General features: G+C 37.8%; 1 protein-coding gene across 5 annotated transcripts in view; it reads left to right on the top strand.

Moving 5' to 3' along the window:
- The window catches only part of Pip5k1b (phosphatidylinositol-4-phosphate 5-kinase type 1 beta), a 333977-nt gene that overhangs the window by 145749 nt on the left and 172023 nt on the right, over positions 1–16205 (top strand). For all 5 annotated transcript variants that reach the window (XM_071600584.1, XM_027940141.2, XM_071600585.1 and 2 more), the window contains one exon: positions 12118–12248. In XM_071600584.1, the coding sequence (XP_071456685.1) occupies positions 12118–12248 (131 nt within the window). The remainder of the gene's footprint in view (positions 1–12117; positions 12249–16205) is intronic.

The following is a 16205-nucleotide window of genomic DNA, read 5'->3' as shown; positions in this document are numbered from 1 at the left end:
AGTAAGTACAGGAATATATGAACAAGAATGTCTCATACAACATTATTTGTTAATAAAAAGAGAGAACAAGAACCCTAATGTCTATCAAAAAGAGAGTAGTTAAAAGAATTGTATTACATGTGAACTATGAAAATCTATGTAACCATTAAACAATGAAATCAGTATAGATGGACATGGAAGATTATTATGTGAAAGCATCAAGTTGCAACAAAGCCTGCAGAGTAGGATTCCATTTTTTAAAATTTATTTATTTATTGTAGTGCTGGGGATCAAACCCAAGGCCTTTTGCATGCTAAGCATGTGCTCTACCACTGAGCTCTACCCCTAGCCCAAATATATGTGTGTGCATATATTTTCAGTGTATAGAGAAAAATGTCAGACACATAATAGACATTGATTATAGTTAATCCTGGAGGGCAAGAGCAAGATGGATACATTTATATTTCACTTCCTATAGTTAAGAATTGATTAACTTTTTGTCATTGGGCATGGGCCACGGTCGTCATTTTTTTAAATTAAGCATTGCTGTCTCTCTGAGCATTTCATTTTCAATTTGAAGTGATTTTGAATCTGCATCATTTTGTAGGTAAAGAACATTTGATGAGGTGAAGAACTTTTGCTTATAGGTTCAGAGGTTACAAGCACTTGGAATACAAGTTCAATTGTGTGTAAAACGGAGAACCAGAATGACTGTGGCTTAAACCAAGTAGATGTTCATTTCTCTTTCATGTCATTGTACAGAAGTAGTTTACTTGCCTTTGCAGATTCATCAGGAGCCCAGGTTTCTATCTCATTTTTCTGACATTCTCGCTATACAGCTTCCAGATGTGGCCAAGAGGGCTATTTCACCTCTAGCCATCACATCCATAGAAGACACACCCTTCCTGTTAAGGCTTTAACCTGGCAGTTGGACACATTTCCTCTCACATCTCATTGCCCAAAAATTAATTCATGTGACTATAGCTACAAAAGAACCTGCAAATACCCAATTTAAATTTCTATTACTATATAACAGGATTTCTCCACCTTAGCACTGTTGACATTGGGGCTGGTTAATTCTTTGTTGCAGGGAGCTATGTGGGCATAGTGGGAGGTTTAGCACACCCCTGGCCTCTATTCAACAGATGCAGAAGCATCACTCAATTGTGACAACCAAAATTGTCTCCACATATGGCCAGATGTCCCCTGGGAAGCAAAGTCTACCTTCATTGAGAGCCAAGGGAGAATAGGTGTTGGGGACAGATAGATAAGCATTTGCATTATTTCTCCCAAAATAGGACTTAGTGCTGATATAACATTTTACCTTTAAAATCAACAACCCCTCTATCAGGAAATCTGATACTCTAAGGTTGTATGAAAGTTGATTTTGGTTGATTGTAGAAAGATGCCCAAAAAAATCAATCCTTTCTTATTTTTCTATTGAATCTAAATTTGTTTTTGTATCAAATAAATATTGTTTTTATTTGAATACACAAATACGTGAAATTTTCTTTTCTAGTGCATAGGAATGATATTAAGGATATTTTGCTGTGCTATATTTATAATGAATGTCTTTAGTCTAAACTGTAATATTTCTGAAAAACGAACATTGTAGAATTCATCATGCGGCTGTATCCTAAATCAAGAATTTCATTTTCAGTTGATGACATATCTCTTTTAAGGGCAATTAAGTGTGCATAATTTACCCCTGCTGTATTATGAATACCTTAAGGGTACAGTATTTCTCTGTAATGAGAAATGTTTGCTTAATCTGCTTTTCGTTTCTAATGAAAGAGTGAGCTTCATTGACAATCATATAAATAAGGTGCAAGTGATTTTAAAGAAACCATAAAACGCCTTTTCTTTGTTCTGCCTTTTCTATCAAATTTTGAGAGCCAATCTTCAGATGGATACACTGGGATCTTCTTAAAAGCTGCTTAGTAAAAAGGAAAAATTAAATATAAAACAGAATTGTCTTGGGCTCTTTCCAAGGTTGTTTAGTGCCTTGTGTGTCAGAACAACCTCATTACAGGGCAATTTCACCACATGGAGCATCCACACCAGCACAGAGGAGAACATCATTATAATGGGGCTCTGGTGTTCTTATTTTGGAAAATGTACAAGGCTACAGAAAATGTATCAGAAAAGTAGTTTCCAGCTGTAAAAGCAACAGAATACACCTAATGTCATGTGTATAACTATTCATACTGGGAGAACAAAATAATTATTTTCAGCTACTAAAGTGAACAGAGACTATGTGGAGGGACTAATGGCAGAGCTGAATCTAGTAGAGTAGGTAGGATAGCAAAAAGAGAGTGGAGAAGGGCAACATGAAAGGCCTGGAGTTCAGTGGATACAAACACCAGGAATTACATGGCAAATTTTAAGTAGGCTAGTTTGTCTTAAGTTGTGGATTTTTGTGAATTTGTGCAGGAGGATCTCTGGCTTGTTACTTAATGCAGAGAACTGTCTGCCAGAATTTGTGCTTCCAAAAGCACAGCTGGAGCCAGAAAGCAGCTTCAGAGCCATCCCTCCTTGCATCCTGGGACCATGATGCATCCTCCATGATGGACTCTGAGTGGCATTTTCCTTGCAGACTCTAGGTGGTAAATGGGTGGCACACTCAAATTGGGTGAGTCGAAGAGATTTTGAGAAAGAGAGATTGTAAAATTGTGGAGAAGCGCATGGAAATCACAAGGGATAGACAAAATAGGATCTTGAGGCCAGAACATACCTGATATGTGAGAATGGTGTGATTTCTAGAACCCAAAAATAGGAGTCATGTTGAGTGACCCACAAGAAAAAAGCTGTAGCCATCAGAAGGACACACCCAGCCTGTGTCAAAGCACAGAAAGGGAGAAGTGGAAGGAAACACCCTGACAACACTCCTAAACCTCTCTCCAGTCTTCTGCCATGGTGGTCCATTAGCTAAATAAAATAAGAGTCCAGAGGGCGAGGGAGCCTTTGATTTAGCCAGAGAGATGAGTGTCCCAGGCACAGAGCTAGGTGAAAAAGGCTAAGGAACAGAACTAGGGTAGATAACCCACACTCACTTCCAGGCAAAAGAGTAACAACTGCTCTTGCCTCCCCTATCAGACAGCTGGATTTGGAGGACTTTGAGACCCTAGGGATTATCAGAACCACAAGGATGTTGGAGCTGGGTTCTCTGTGCAACCTGATGAGGAAAACAGACCATCATTCAGGATACCCACTGTGGACACTGCCTGATTAAGAAGTAAATTTCTCTCTGATAAAGACACTAAATTTCATGGGTATAGCACTTAGCATTTGAGGACCTATCCATATAGCAGATAGCATTAATAGGAATTAGATTATAGAAAGTTTTGAAGGCCAAGCAAAGAAGTTGTGTTCATTTCTTCAGATGGTCAAATGCAGTGAAGGTTTTTATGCTGAGAGCCAGTATTTGGGGGGAAAGAAATCCTTGGAATGATGAGTGTGGCAATCATGTGGCGGGTAGAATGGAACATACTGACCAGTCAGTTGATACAGCTGACCCAACCCTGGGTTATTAGCAGGACTGTGAATCAGTCTAAGACACAGTATAAACTGGTAGGATAGAAGCATTTTATAATCACATTCCAAGGTCAGGTGCCAGCCCATCATGTGGAACTTGGGGGAGAAGGTGATTTAAAGCCAGTCTAATAATCACCCCAGTATGAAAGGGCTTGGCTAATCTGCTATGAGATGTGGAAGACAAAATTTGGAGAGAGTCGATACGTCATAGGTAACCCACACACACACAGCAGGGAAGGTTGGGAGGGGGTCTGCCCAACATCTCGTGCCTAGGGAAGGGACTTCAGTGAGACCATTGAAGACTAGGCTGTGTGTTCCCTGGAGCCTGGCAAATGTAATAGACTACAGTATTTTCCTGAGTGAGCAAGAGAATTGTGAGTCTAATGATGGCAAAGCTAACAGAGGCTTCTTGGGGAGGGTGGGGGAATGCTCGTTGTCTCTTAAGAGTCTCAGGATAAAGGCTATGTGACCATTTGAAGGCACCAAGCTCCAGGAAGAGCTTATATAGGGTTGTCCCTCAAATTTCTTGAGGACAAGAAACTTCTAGCCAGAGGAGATGTGTACTTCCCCTAAATACAAGACTGCAACAGCCATTTGGAGGAGGCACTACAAAGCCTATGAAAACAATTTGCAAGAAAAGGAAATTTTTACACCTGAAAATTCTCTTGAGTTCCTGGGGCATCTTATATCTGGACTCCTCAGGTTTGACCTTCCTTCCCTTTCTTCTTCCCAACATCCATCAGAAAAGAGCAGAGAAGCCCCCACTCCCTCCCACTGCTGGAGGTCTGCCTGTGCCCAGCAAACTGGGAGATGGGGAGGTATCTACTGAAAGTATATTTGAATTTTTATCTTTTTAAGCTGGATTAGACATGCCAAAAGTCTATGCAAGGCCATTGTTCTGGGTCTGTGAGTGGACATGTACTAAGGACCTTCTATTATAGGAGTCGCCAAACAGGTTGTAGACCTGTCCAGACTTCATCCTGATGCAGAGAAAGATCTAACCCCAGAATATACTTAGTGGAACATGGAAAATAACAAAGTTGTTTATTAAAATGTTTCATTCCAACATAACAGTGACATGGATTTCTAGCATTGAGGCCACAACCTGAAAGATAAAAATATGAACAAATCCCCAATATAGTTTTCATCCCTTGAAATATATTTATAAATGTAATAAAGGTACTTCACTGAAGAACATTTCCTTTCCTACATATGACAAAAACAATTTAAATATAAAAAGTACAAAACTTGAAAGTAATAATCACCTAATAGCTCACAATCTAGAAATAAGAATAGGTTTTGGTATATTTCCTTCCTCTCTTATTTTCCTCTATGGATGTATTCACAAACACTTATGTGGTTTTCTTTCCCAGATTTTATTATATGTATTTCAAATCCTGCTTTTTGAACATAACATAGTATATGCTTTTTAAAGTTATAAAACGTTTTTTAAATATAATTTAAATGGTGACATTTTGAGTAGAGTTTATCAACTTGTTTTGTAAAATATCCTAAATCCAAATATAGGTTTACATATGAATCAATGTCATGAACCAGAAAAGAGTATTTAACCCATAGGTTTTGATATTCCATGAAGTTAAAACATTCAGGGGCTGGGGTTGTGGCTCAGCAGTAGAGTGCTTGCCTAGCACGTGTGAGATGCTGGGTTGGATCCTCAGCACCACATAAAAATAATATGAATTTTTTGTTTACCTTTATTTTATTTATCACATGAAAAGAGCCACTTGTTGAGGCTGTGGTCACTCTTTCCTTCAAACTCTTTTTTCTTGGTTCTGCTGAGCTCATGTTTTCCTAAGTTTCTTCCCACTGCCCTAAGCTGATGTTGTGGAGGGTTTTTCTCTGATGCTCCCTCTGAGTGATCTTGGTTTTCAGTACCATTAATAGGCCAATTCTGCAATTCAAATATCAATCCAAACCTCTCCTCTAAGCTTCAGACTTATGTCTCAACATCTCCAGTTGGATGTCTCATAGGCATCTCACATGAAATCAGTCTTCCCTCCAAAATATGTTCCTCCTCTAGTCTCTCTGCATCTCGGAAAAAGGGACCTCAGTTCTTGAAGTTGCTTAAGGAAAATGCCAGGAGACCTTGCTGGTACTTTTCTCTCCCTTGTTTATGGCTCTCAGCAAATCCTGTCTTCCTTCCTCCAAAATATTTCTCAGATTCAACTCCTGTCCATTCAAAGGTTTTGAGCAAGGTAGTGACAAGATCAGATTTGTACTTCTGAAGCAAATCACTCTGACAACATATATTTTGGCTATAATCCCATAATTAGTTCGGATAACCTTAGGGAAAAAACTGCTGTCAACATGAAATGTTTCAGTACTTCCTTTTAAGCCAGTGATATCAGATGACATATTAAGTGATCTAATTTCTTAGACAATGTGCTATAGAAGGCAGTTTCCTGTAACAAAAAAGATCATTAAAACTTGACTCTTCTCAGGATCATTGCTTCCCTAATAATGGGTTGTGTAGGCATTTAGTCTTACTGTGATGATCATTGTTATTATCACATTGTTCAAGTGCTTCCCAGCGTCTATCTGATCCATCTCCAACAGAGAAAGCTCAGGTAGGTCAAGCAAAGGGGTAGAATGTTGAACTGGGAGCCTTCTAGAAGACCAGAGTATCCTTATTGTGTACTTGCTTCTGATAATAATGTTCTAAGTGCCTTACAGGGATTATTTCATTGAATTCTTATAACCCTGACATCGACTCACAATGTAATGGTAGTATTATTATCTCCACTTTATAGATGAGACCAAAACAGAAAGATTAAGTTGCCTGAGGTTAAACATCTAAGAAAGAGTTTGCTAAGGATTAAAACTTAGGGAGTTTGATTCTAGAGCCTAAGCTATTTAATACCACACTCCACTGCCTCTGGTATTTGAGCTTTTTCTTCATCTTAGAAGAAGAATAAGAGGGGAAATAGAAATAAGTAGAGGGAAGAGAGACTCAAAGTCCCCAAATTAGTTTAGATATATGGACAAAAATATCAACCTATCACCTATGCTCCAGAAATTATTTTTTCTAGCATAGTGTGATAACTTGAATTACTGTTCTCAGTAGTACTATTAAATATCTATTATGGTCACAAGAAAAAGATAGTGCTTTGAAAAAATGTAACACATTACACAAATGCCAACTGACATTCATTATCCTCTTAGTATCACCATCATGCCTGAAAGGGTTTGAGTTAGTAAAGAAGAACTATGAAAGTAAATGTTTGTCATTTGTCTTTGTCATTATATGGTTCTGTCTTTCTCCAAGTAGTACATGCTTTAGATTTTCCTAGTATTCAGGCAACATAGTACCTCCACTTAGCTCTTGTGAGGTCCTGAATTAAAAATAGACTGTTTTGCAATGTTCCAAATTCTACACCCATGTTAAACCTCTATTATGGAGGAGTTAAAGGTCCACCTTGGAGTTACAAGGGGAATGGTCAGGTCTTCATATTTTTAGGGCCTATGCAAAGCCATGCTCAGAGGGTGTACACCGCCATGGACTCAACTGCTGGTCTGTTGGTGGTGACTTAGAAGAAGGATGGGAGCCCTGGGGCTCAGAATTTGTAGAGAAAGAACAGCTGGTTCTAGAAGAGCAACCACTAGCACTTCACACTGAAACTTCTTTGTCACCATCAGAACTTAGTGACCTCTAATAGAGACATTCAGGTAGCGTTTCTAAGTGTGTTCTTCATAGTTTTAAAGCACATCTTGATCAACATTAGACCAAGCCAGATGTCGACTGGGGAATAGTCAGGTGATGGGACCTTTTCTTCTGGTGTTTTAAGAAAACGTGCCACAGTGACTATATTGAGATATCCATGAAGCAGACAAGATGCTGTGTATACCCCTCCCATGCATCCATGTTAAAGCATTTAATTTTTACACAGAGATGAGGAAGAGGAAACTGAGGAGTCATCCCTCATGGGGAAGAATATTGCCTTCTGTTAATAACGTCCATGTTAAGATGAGTGGCATTAGTGATTATGTCTATTCTGATTTACCAGGAGGTTTATGAGTTTTTCTTTGACTTAAACATGATTGTGTATTATTAGAAAACATAAAATAGTTTATCCCTATTTCATCAAAAGGAATGGCTCTCTCAACAACCTTGTCCTGTGCTGAGATCAAACATTCAGCTTTAAAGAGAATTTCCAACTTTGATTCTTGGATCATTTTGAAAAAAAAACATATGTGGGAGCAGCCTGGGTGTTGGCAGCCAGACTTTGCCACACACCTGAAGAGTGACTTGACCAAATCATCTAGCTTGCTGAGGCCAAAGTCCCCATCTGTAAAACAGTAATAATTGTACCATGCTTCAGGATCCTTGAAAGAATTCAAAGGTTCTGATATTAGAATCAGTGAAGAGTACTTGTTTAAAACTTAGACTCTGGATCCAGTACACACACACACACACACCGGTTATAAGTCCCAGCCCTACCTGTTCACCAGCTGTGTGACCTTATAGAGGTTGCTAAACCTTCCTGAGTCAGTAAAATGGAAATAGTAATATAGGGTGAAGACTGTACTTCAGTACAGCTCCTATGATAATCAGTATGGAGATTCCTCAAAAGACTAGGAATGAAGTTACCATGTAGCCCAGATGTACCACTCCTTAGTATTTATCCTCAAGAATTAAAAAAGTCATCACACTGTAATGCTGCATACCCCTTTAGAAAGCAGCATAATTCACAATAGCCAAACTATGGAACCAGCCTAAGTATCTGTCAATGGATGAATAGATAAAGAAAAAGTGTTGTATACACACAATGGAGTCTTTTTCAGCCATAAAGAAAAATGAAATTATATCATTTTCAGGAAAATGGATGAAGCTTGAGAACTTTGTGTTAAGCAAAATAAGCCAAAGTCAGAGGTCAAGGGTCATTTTTTAATCATATTTGGAAGCTAGAGATGAAAAAGGAAAAAAAAAAGAAAGAGTTGGAGCCATCCCATGAAGAATCAAAGAAATGGAGATCAATTGAGTAAGAGAAGAGGGAACAGTGGGAGGGATGAGAGGAGAGAAAGGGGAAATACTGGGGAATGCTGATGGCCAAATTATATTGGTACATTATGTGCATGCATGAATATTTTACAGTAAATCCCACCATTATATACAACTATAATGCATCAATAAAAAATGTGGAAAAATTTTACAAATAAAAATGATGCAGGGTGAGTATCACTGATACAAATTTTTGAGAAAAGGGTATATCTCAGATTTCAGATTATTTTTGATTTTGGAATATTTGCATAGTGAGATATCTTGGGGACAGTTACCAAGTCTAAATGTGAATCATCTTATACAATATTTTAATGATTTTGTATATAAAACAAAGTTGATGTATCACCACTGACAGAACTGGTAGAGTCCTTTCCCTTGAGGACTCTGAATAAACTGTGTTGTTTACCTGCGTTTTGATTGTGACCCATCACATCAAGTCAGGTATAGAAATTCCACTTGTGGCATCATGTCAGTATTCAAAAAGTTTCAGATTTTAGAGCATTTCAAATTTCAAGGTTTGAAATTACAGATGTGAGTCAACCTGCATCACAGGATAAGAATTAATATAACCAGAAAACACTTAGAACAATGCCTGCCATTTAATAAGCACTATATAAGCGTGTGCCATGATGATTACAAATTATAATTGTTGCTATCCATATATCAAGTATCTGGAACAAATCAGTTTGATAAAAAATGGTTAACTTTTATTGTTCTATTTCACTCAAGTACTTGAATTTTAAGAAATATGCATGGAAAGTAAAATGATTATGAGACTGTTGCTTTGAGTTTAACTAAATTGATGTCATGGAGTCCTTTACAAAATCTTTTTCCCTCAGGAACTCAAAACTTATACCGTTAAGAGAAAGATTTTTTAAGTGTTTCTTAGAGCAAGAGAAGATTATTGTGCCTCGCTCCAGACCTTTAGAATCAGAAATTCTAAGGATAATGACCCATCATCTAGATGCATTAGCCAGCATCCCCTGGGATTCTCTTATTCCCTGAAGTCTGAGAATCCCAAATACAGCCCACTCACAACCTTGACTGCTTTCTATTGTCAGGGAGGGACAACAAAGAGTTGGGGACTGTTTGACAGGTTGTTCCAGCCCAAGAAATGCTGAACGACTATTATCATAGTGATCCCATGAATTAAGCAGAAATCCAGGTAATTCTGGGAAGCATAGTAGGGGAAGGGGTGCAGAGAGGGCAAAGCACTTAAAAAGCATGTAAGTCTGTTGATAGGGCTGAAACAGAATGTTTTGGGGTGCCAGATCCTCTGGAAAGTGCTAATGTCACATCTTGTGCCATACCACTCTGAGTGATAGGTGGGAAAATAGATGCCATCTGAATTTTTATGCGAGGTTAAAACAAGGAAAATCCATTTCTGCCTTCAGATTTCAAAACAACTGGTACAAAAGGTCACTGATGCCAACTGGTGGCATTGCAGAGCTCAAAGAGGAAATATTAAAATAGCAAACTTTTTTTTAAGCACTAGATGCACTATGAGCCTAAGTCTCAGTCTTTTTGCATCTTTTTACCCTGGGATCTTAAGTAAAAGTCAATGTGAAAAAAAGAAAAATATCAAGAACTTTTTCTACAGAGTCAAGGCTGTAGGTAGTTGTCCTCAGACTAAGGGTGAAATAAATAATGTTTGCAATGGAATAAGCAAAGTGATTAAATGACTTTATGGAAAATGGTTGTTACTCATTGGATGTGGAGGTGCCTTACAATACTAAGCACGGCCATTTCAGGTGAAGTCAACAAGTATTCATCAGAGACTTAGCCTGTGCTAGATATAGTCTATTTGGGGTTCAAGCTGGGTTGACTGAATTCCTTGGTAAAGGAAGTCAATCTTAGAAGTGAAGTGCAGAGGTTGTAATATACTAGTTTGGTTCTATATGTTAGTATGTGTGGTGGCAAAAGAGCATCCAAGTAGGCAAAGATCAGAAAGTCTTATGCATGAACACAGTAGTTGATGCTATTCAGAATGAATTTATTAAAGCCAACTAAAGAGTCTGAGGATCAAACTGTTGGGGACACTGCAATTATTATAACAAGCAGAATATAAGAATATGACAAGTCAGTGAGGAAATGATCACAGAGAGACCACCAGACAAGCTAGAAGCCATCCTAGGACTGTTTTATCAGAGACATTGAGGAAAGATTTTTTTCAAGAAGAGAGAAAAGTTCTTTGTGTTAAAGCATGAAAAATAAAAAGTATGTAGGGGTGTGGGTACATTCTTGAATTAGTTAACAGTAAATATGAATTTCAAAAAAAGTATTTTTCTTATAAGATGGATGATCTTTACTATATTCCTTTAACTAATGGTTTCTCAACCTTGGCTCTCCTGACATTGGGCTGGATAATTCTTTGAGGGGGTTTGTCCTGTGTATTGTGGGGTGTTTCACAGTATCCCTGCATCTAATCACTGGATGCCAGCAGCACCCCGTGTCGCCTTAGGTTATGATAACCAAAATGTGTCTTCAGAGGTTCTCTGGTTAAGAACCACTCATGTAAGATTTATTTCCTACTACTGTGTACATAGTAATAACATTAGGCATAATAAGACATAAAAAGTAGGACATGCTTTGACCATGAAGAAAAATTTCTGATTTTCCTAAATTGAGTTGTTCTGTCATTTTATTGTCAATTAATACCCTCTCTCTCCCTATATATCATATATATATGCAAATATGCATATAAACACATGTGCATACATATGTGTATACACATATGGTGGTTATTCTTCAAGATAACATTTTATCAACTTAATTATAAATAATGTTAGAAAATTAATAAATTGGTAATATTGGTGTCCCAGTGTTATATGTTTTATCACAGATCAATGTAGGAAATTTTGATTATGGATCTTTGGTAAGACTAGTAAGCAATTTGCAAATTAAATTTCAGACTTCAGTTATTTTTCACTCTCTCATTTCTTACGAAGATAAAATACTCTCATCGATCCATAGGTATGTTATAAAAGTTCTGATTTTTAAAAAAATCTCTGAGCCAGGTGCAGGGGTGCACGCCTGTAACCCCAGCAGCTCAAAAAGCTAAGGTAGGAGGATTGTGTGTTCAAAGCCAGCTTCAGCAACTTAGCAAGGCACTAAGCAACTCAATGAGACCCTGTCTCTAAATAAAATACAAAAAAGGGCTGGGATGTGACTCAGGGGTTAAGTACCCCTGGGTTCAATCCCTGGTACCAAAGAAAAAAATTCTGGTTTTAAAATTTATCTTTGGGTAGAAATTATAATGTTATGTATTCAAAGTGTCCCACCAAGTTTTCTAGTTCTTAATAAAAGAAAGATAGATTGGGGGGCTGTAATTTGATCCTAGAAATATTTGTGAGAAACAATATCACAAAAAATAATTTTATGACAAAAAAGATCCTTGGTATTCAGAATAGATTCTTCATTTAAAAAAAAAAAGGAACAAAGGAACTTATCATTTTCCCAACCCCCGGCTGCCTTGTTGTTTCAGAACAAGAAGGAAAATGTAACCTCTTTCTTGCTTTGCTGCTTGTGACATTGAACAAGCCCTGACTCTCAAGGCTAACGTTAAGACTCTTGTTTCTTTGCAGACTGCATCATCTGCTATTAAAGGTGCTATTCAGCTAGGAATAGGATACACAGTGGGGAATCTCACTTCCAAACCAGAACGAGATGTTCTTATGCAAGACTTTTATGTGGTGGAAAGTGTGTTCCTACCCAGGTAAGAACATTTTTATTTGTGATGATTTCCGTGGTGAGCAACCTTCATTATGACATCCTGTGTTGATGTGCTTTTCTACCGTATGCATGTTTACATGTACTGATGTATATGTTGGACCTTTGGCTCTGCATAGTGTTACTTCTTATTATAATAGATGATTCACATTTTTATATGGAGATGGTAAGTATTTTTATCTGTAGGCCAGTTATAATTAGTGGTGATGAATGCCTGGAAGACCATATGGCGAAAGATGTAGAGATTCAGTGGGAAAGGGTGCAGTAATCACAGAGTAGTATCTGCCATGGGATTAGAAAAACAGTTTCCATTAAACAGCAAGTGGTACTAGATGTTTACTGTTCCTCATTTAAAAGAATGGGCTGGTGGGCCTGTAATTGGACCTTGCATCTGAATTTGGTCTTCCAAGCCCTTTTTTTTTTTTTTTTATGACTTTAACTTAACTGTTCCCCAGAAAAACATACAAGAATCCTGCTGTGGTTTTTTTTATTTGTTTGGTACTGGGGATTAAGCTTAGGGGCACTTGGCCACTGAGCCACATCCCAGCCCTATTTTGTATTTTATTTAGAGGCAGGGTCTCACTGAGTTGCTTAGCACCTCAACTTTGCTGAGGCTGGCTTTGAACTTACAGTCCTCCTGACTCATCTTCCCAAGGCACTGGGATTACAGGCCTGTGCTACCAAATCTGGCAAATCCTATTATTTTGATATCATGTTTGCAAATACACCAAAATTACCCATGTTGCTTCTAGCATTTATCAGTCTGAAGAGAGAAAAAAAAATCAGTTGTTTAAAAGCAAATCCATATGGAGATGGATAATGGTGATGGTTACCCAACAATGTGAATGTACTTAATGCCATAAAACTGTATCCTTAAAGTATATTTATGCTGTGTCTGTTACATCCCAATAAAAGAAATACATACAGATTTAAAGATCATTACCACCTTAGTAAAGGAAGAGGAGAAGCAATCCTTATAATATTAGAATTGTCACCATGATGATAGAATTTTTCAAAGAAAATGAACTATGAAATAGAAATGAAGATCTTCAATATGGGAACTTGGGGAAAATTATTTTGTCTTGGAGGCTATGAGGATTGACTTTTCAGACACATTTATATTTAAAATCAATATTTGTCTTCCAAATAAGCCATTTTTGTTATTTATTATTGGTCCAGGGTGAGAGTAACTAGAGTGACATTTTTATACCCCCAGTGTTGGATTCTCATTGCTTTATTTTTAGAAACTCTAGGAGAATGATATTTGCACATTTACCTCTGCACCCTGATATCATTGCCTTTAGGTAAATGTACTGTAACTCCCCGTGTAATCAGAAAGGACCCCATAAGTTGTACAAAGTCAGCTTTGAAGCCTAGTTTTGCTTTAAATGCCCTTAGCATAGAATGAAGTTGGTCCACTGGAAATTTTTTTTAATTTGTTCTAATTAGTTATATATGATAGCAGAATGCATTTTGATTCATTGTACACAAATGGAGCACAACTTTTCATTTCTCTGGTTGTACATAATGTACAGTTGCACCACACGTGCAGTCATACATGTACCTAGGGTAATGATGTCCATCTCATTCCACCATTGATTGTCTCTGCCCCTTATGGCCCTCCCCAACCCTCCCTCCCCTTTGCCCAATCAAAGCCATTGGAAGTTTTGAAGTTTTCTTTTCTAGGGTCCTCTAGCAGCAGTAAGAACAAGATTACAGACAGAAAATGAACAATCCCAAGAACTAAGAGAGAATGTTTGCTGTGACATTGTTCTGTCTGTAGTTGGAAACTTTCTCTGTGTTGTCTTTAACATGCTACTTACCATTCCAAAAAATTGTGTATTCATAACATTTGTTTCTCTTGAAAGTCATATGATCATGAATTCATCGTCATGCTTGGGGACATTTTTTTAGGCTTAACATTCTTCTAAACATGTTTGTAGGGTGTTCTTACTACTCATGGTCTTCTAGAGCCTCTACCCAGACATTTCAGTCTTATTTTTTTCTTTCGCTACAAAGAACAAGAGACACGGAAGACTTTAGTGAGATGGTGCTGACAGTGAGTTCAGGATGCTGTGGGCAGTTATAGCTGAAGGTGGGAGTGCTCCTTCCTCACACTTAGGTGCTCCCAGCAGGGCCAACTGCTCCTTGCTAATCTCTTCTATTCAATGTCCAATCAACATGGCCAACCATTGACAGGCACTTGAGGAAAGCATGGCCCAAATGTAAATCCCTAGACCTGCAGTATCAGCATCACCTGGAACTTATTAGATATGAAGATGCTTGGATTCCACTCCAGACCAACTGAATCAGCCACACTGTGAGTGGGGGCCCAGGAATCTGAACAAGCTCTCCTGGGGCTTCTTAAGCACATAAAAACTTGAGAACAACTGGCCTAACACTAGTAATAACAAATTTTGTTCTTGGAGTTATTACATAATGCTTACAACTAAAAATAATCCAAAATTATTTTAACCTGATACCTTAAATATGAAATTACATCTACTAACTAAATTATACATGACAGTGTATCAGAGCTTTACAACAAGAAGTACAGAATCAAGGTCGTCTCACCAGTTAGATACTTAAAGGCACTTTCCAAGCACAGTCACCCCTCAATATCCACAGAGGACCAAGTCTCAGTATCCACAGTCACCCCTCAGTATCCACAGAGGACCCATGGATACCAAAATCCATTTATACTCAAGACCCTAGAATAAGAGGGTATAGTATTTTTGTATAAACTATATACTTCCTCCCATATATTTTAAATCATCTCTAGATGACTCAAAATACCTAATAGGATGTAAGAGTATGTAAATAGTTTAGAGAATAACAGCAAGAATGTCTGTGCATGTTCACTACAAAATGCAGTTTATTTTCCTAATATTTTCACTCCACTCTTGGTTCATGGATGATTTATATAAGCCTGCTGCACGATGATGTTTTCACCTTTTCCTTGAGGAGCAGGAAACCAAAGTTGTAAACACCTGGAATTGCATCTCTGGCCTTCACTCTGTCATTCATCCACAGTAGCTGCAGCAGATGTGGAGAGGGAGCTTGCTGACTGTCTCTTAATCAGAGGCATCCACTCTCGCACATCATTTTAGATGACTTACACGTTTCAAATGTCAACACAACATTAGACATTTGAATCTGACCTAGAATTTTCACAGACACTGTATTGGTTGTTTGATTAACCTACACATTGCAGGTATATTTACATGAAAACAGAAGAAACTTATGTTAGGGTTGCCTCAGTTTCCTCACTGGACTCAGATTCTTCAAAGGATTAGCAAAGGGATGGAACCCTGTGTTTCTCAACAGAGGTGCTATTTTGGATGAGATAATTCTTTATACAAGAAAACATTTCAGGAGATCTGGCAGCCCTAGGCCCTGCCAGTAATATCTAATATCTCCTAGTTGCCAGGGCAATAAAAAGCCCCCACAACTCATGGATAAATTGAGCATCTTGATTGTAGCAATGGTTTTACAAGGGTATAGGCATGTGAAAAATTAACAAATTGCACCCTTTTTCATATGTCAGTGATCCCTCAATAAATCTTTATCGATTCATGTTCCCCTCACAACATATTTCTGAGCACATAAGGGAGTGTGCACATCTGGGATAGGTGGACAGGGTAGGCCTTGGTTGGAAGCAACTGATACACTCTGAGGTCTGTTTTTGCTCTAATCCAATGAGTCTCTTGGTCATAGAGAACTAATTGCTTGAAATGACCTGAGATGTTTTAATTTACTACCACCCCAAAGCTGCAGAAAGTTTCCCTTAGCAACCAAATGCACTGTATTGTTTTTTTTAAAATTTATTTCCAAGTTGCCAAAGTTATTTTTAGATGATATCATGTATTTGTTCTACAGATTATTTCATATTGTAAATGGAAAAAGTTCCTGACTGGCTTAAGATTTGAAGAAAGATATAAAA

The sequence above is a fragment of the Marmota flaviventris genome, chromosome 13 (assembly GCF_047511675.1).
Source record: "Marmota flaviventris isolate mMarFla1 chromosome 13, mMarFla1.hap1, whole genome shotgun sequence".
In the NCBI taxonomy this organism is placed as follows: domain Eukaryota; kingdom Metazoa; phylum Chordata; class Mammalia; order Rodentia; family Sciuridae; genus Marmota; species Marmota flaviventris.
Note: the sequence above shows the minus strand (reverse complement) of the source record. Positions and strands in the feature narration are given on the sequence as shown.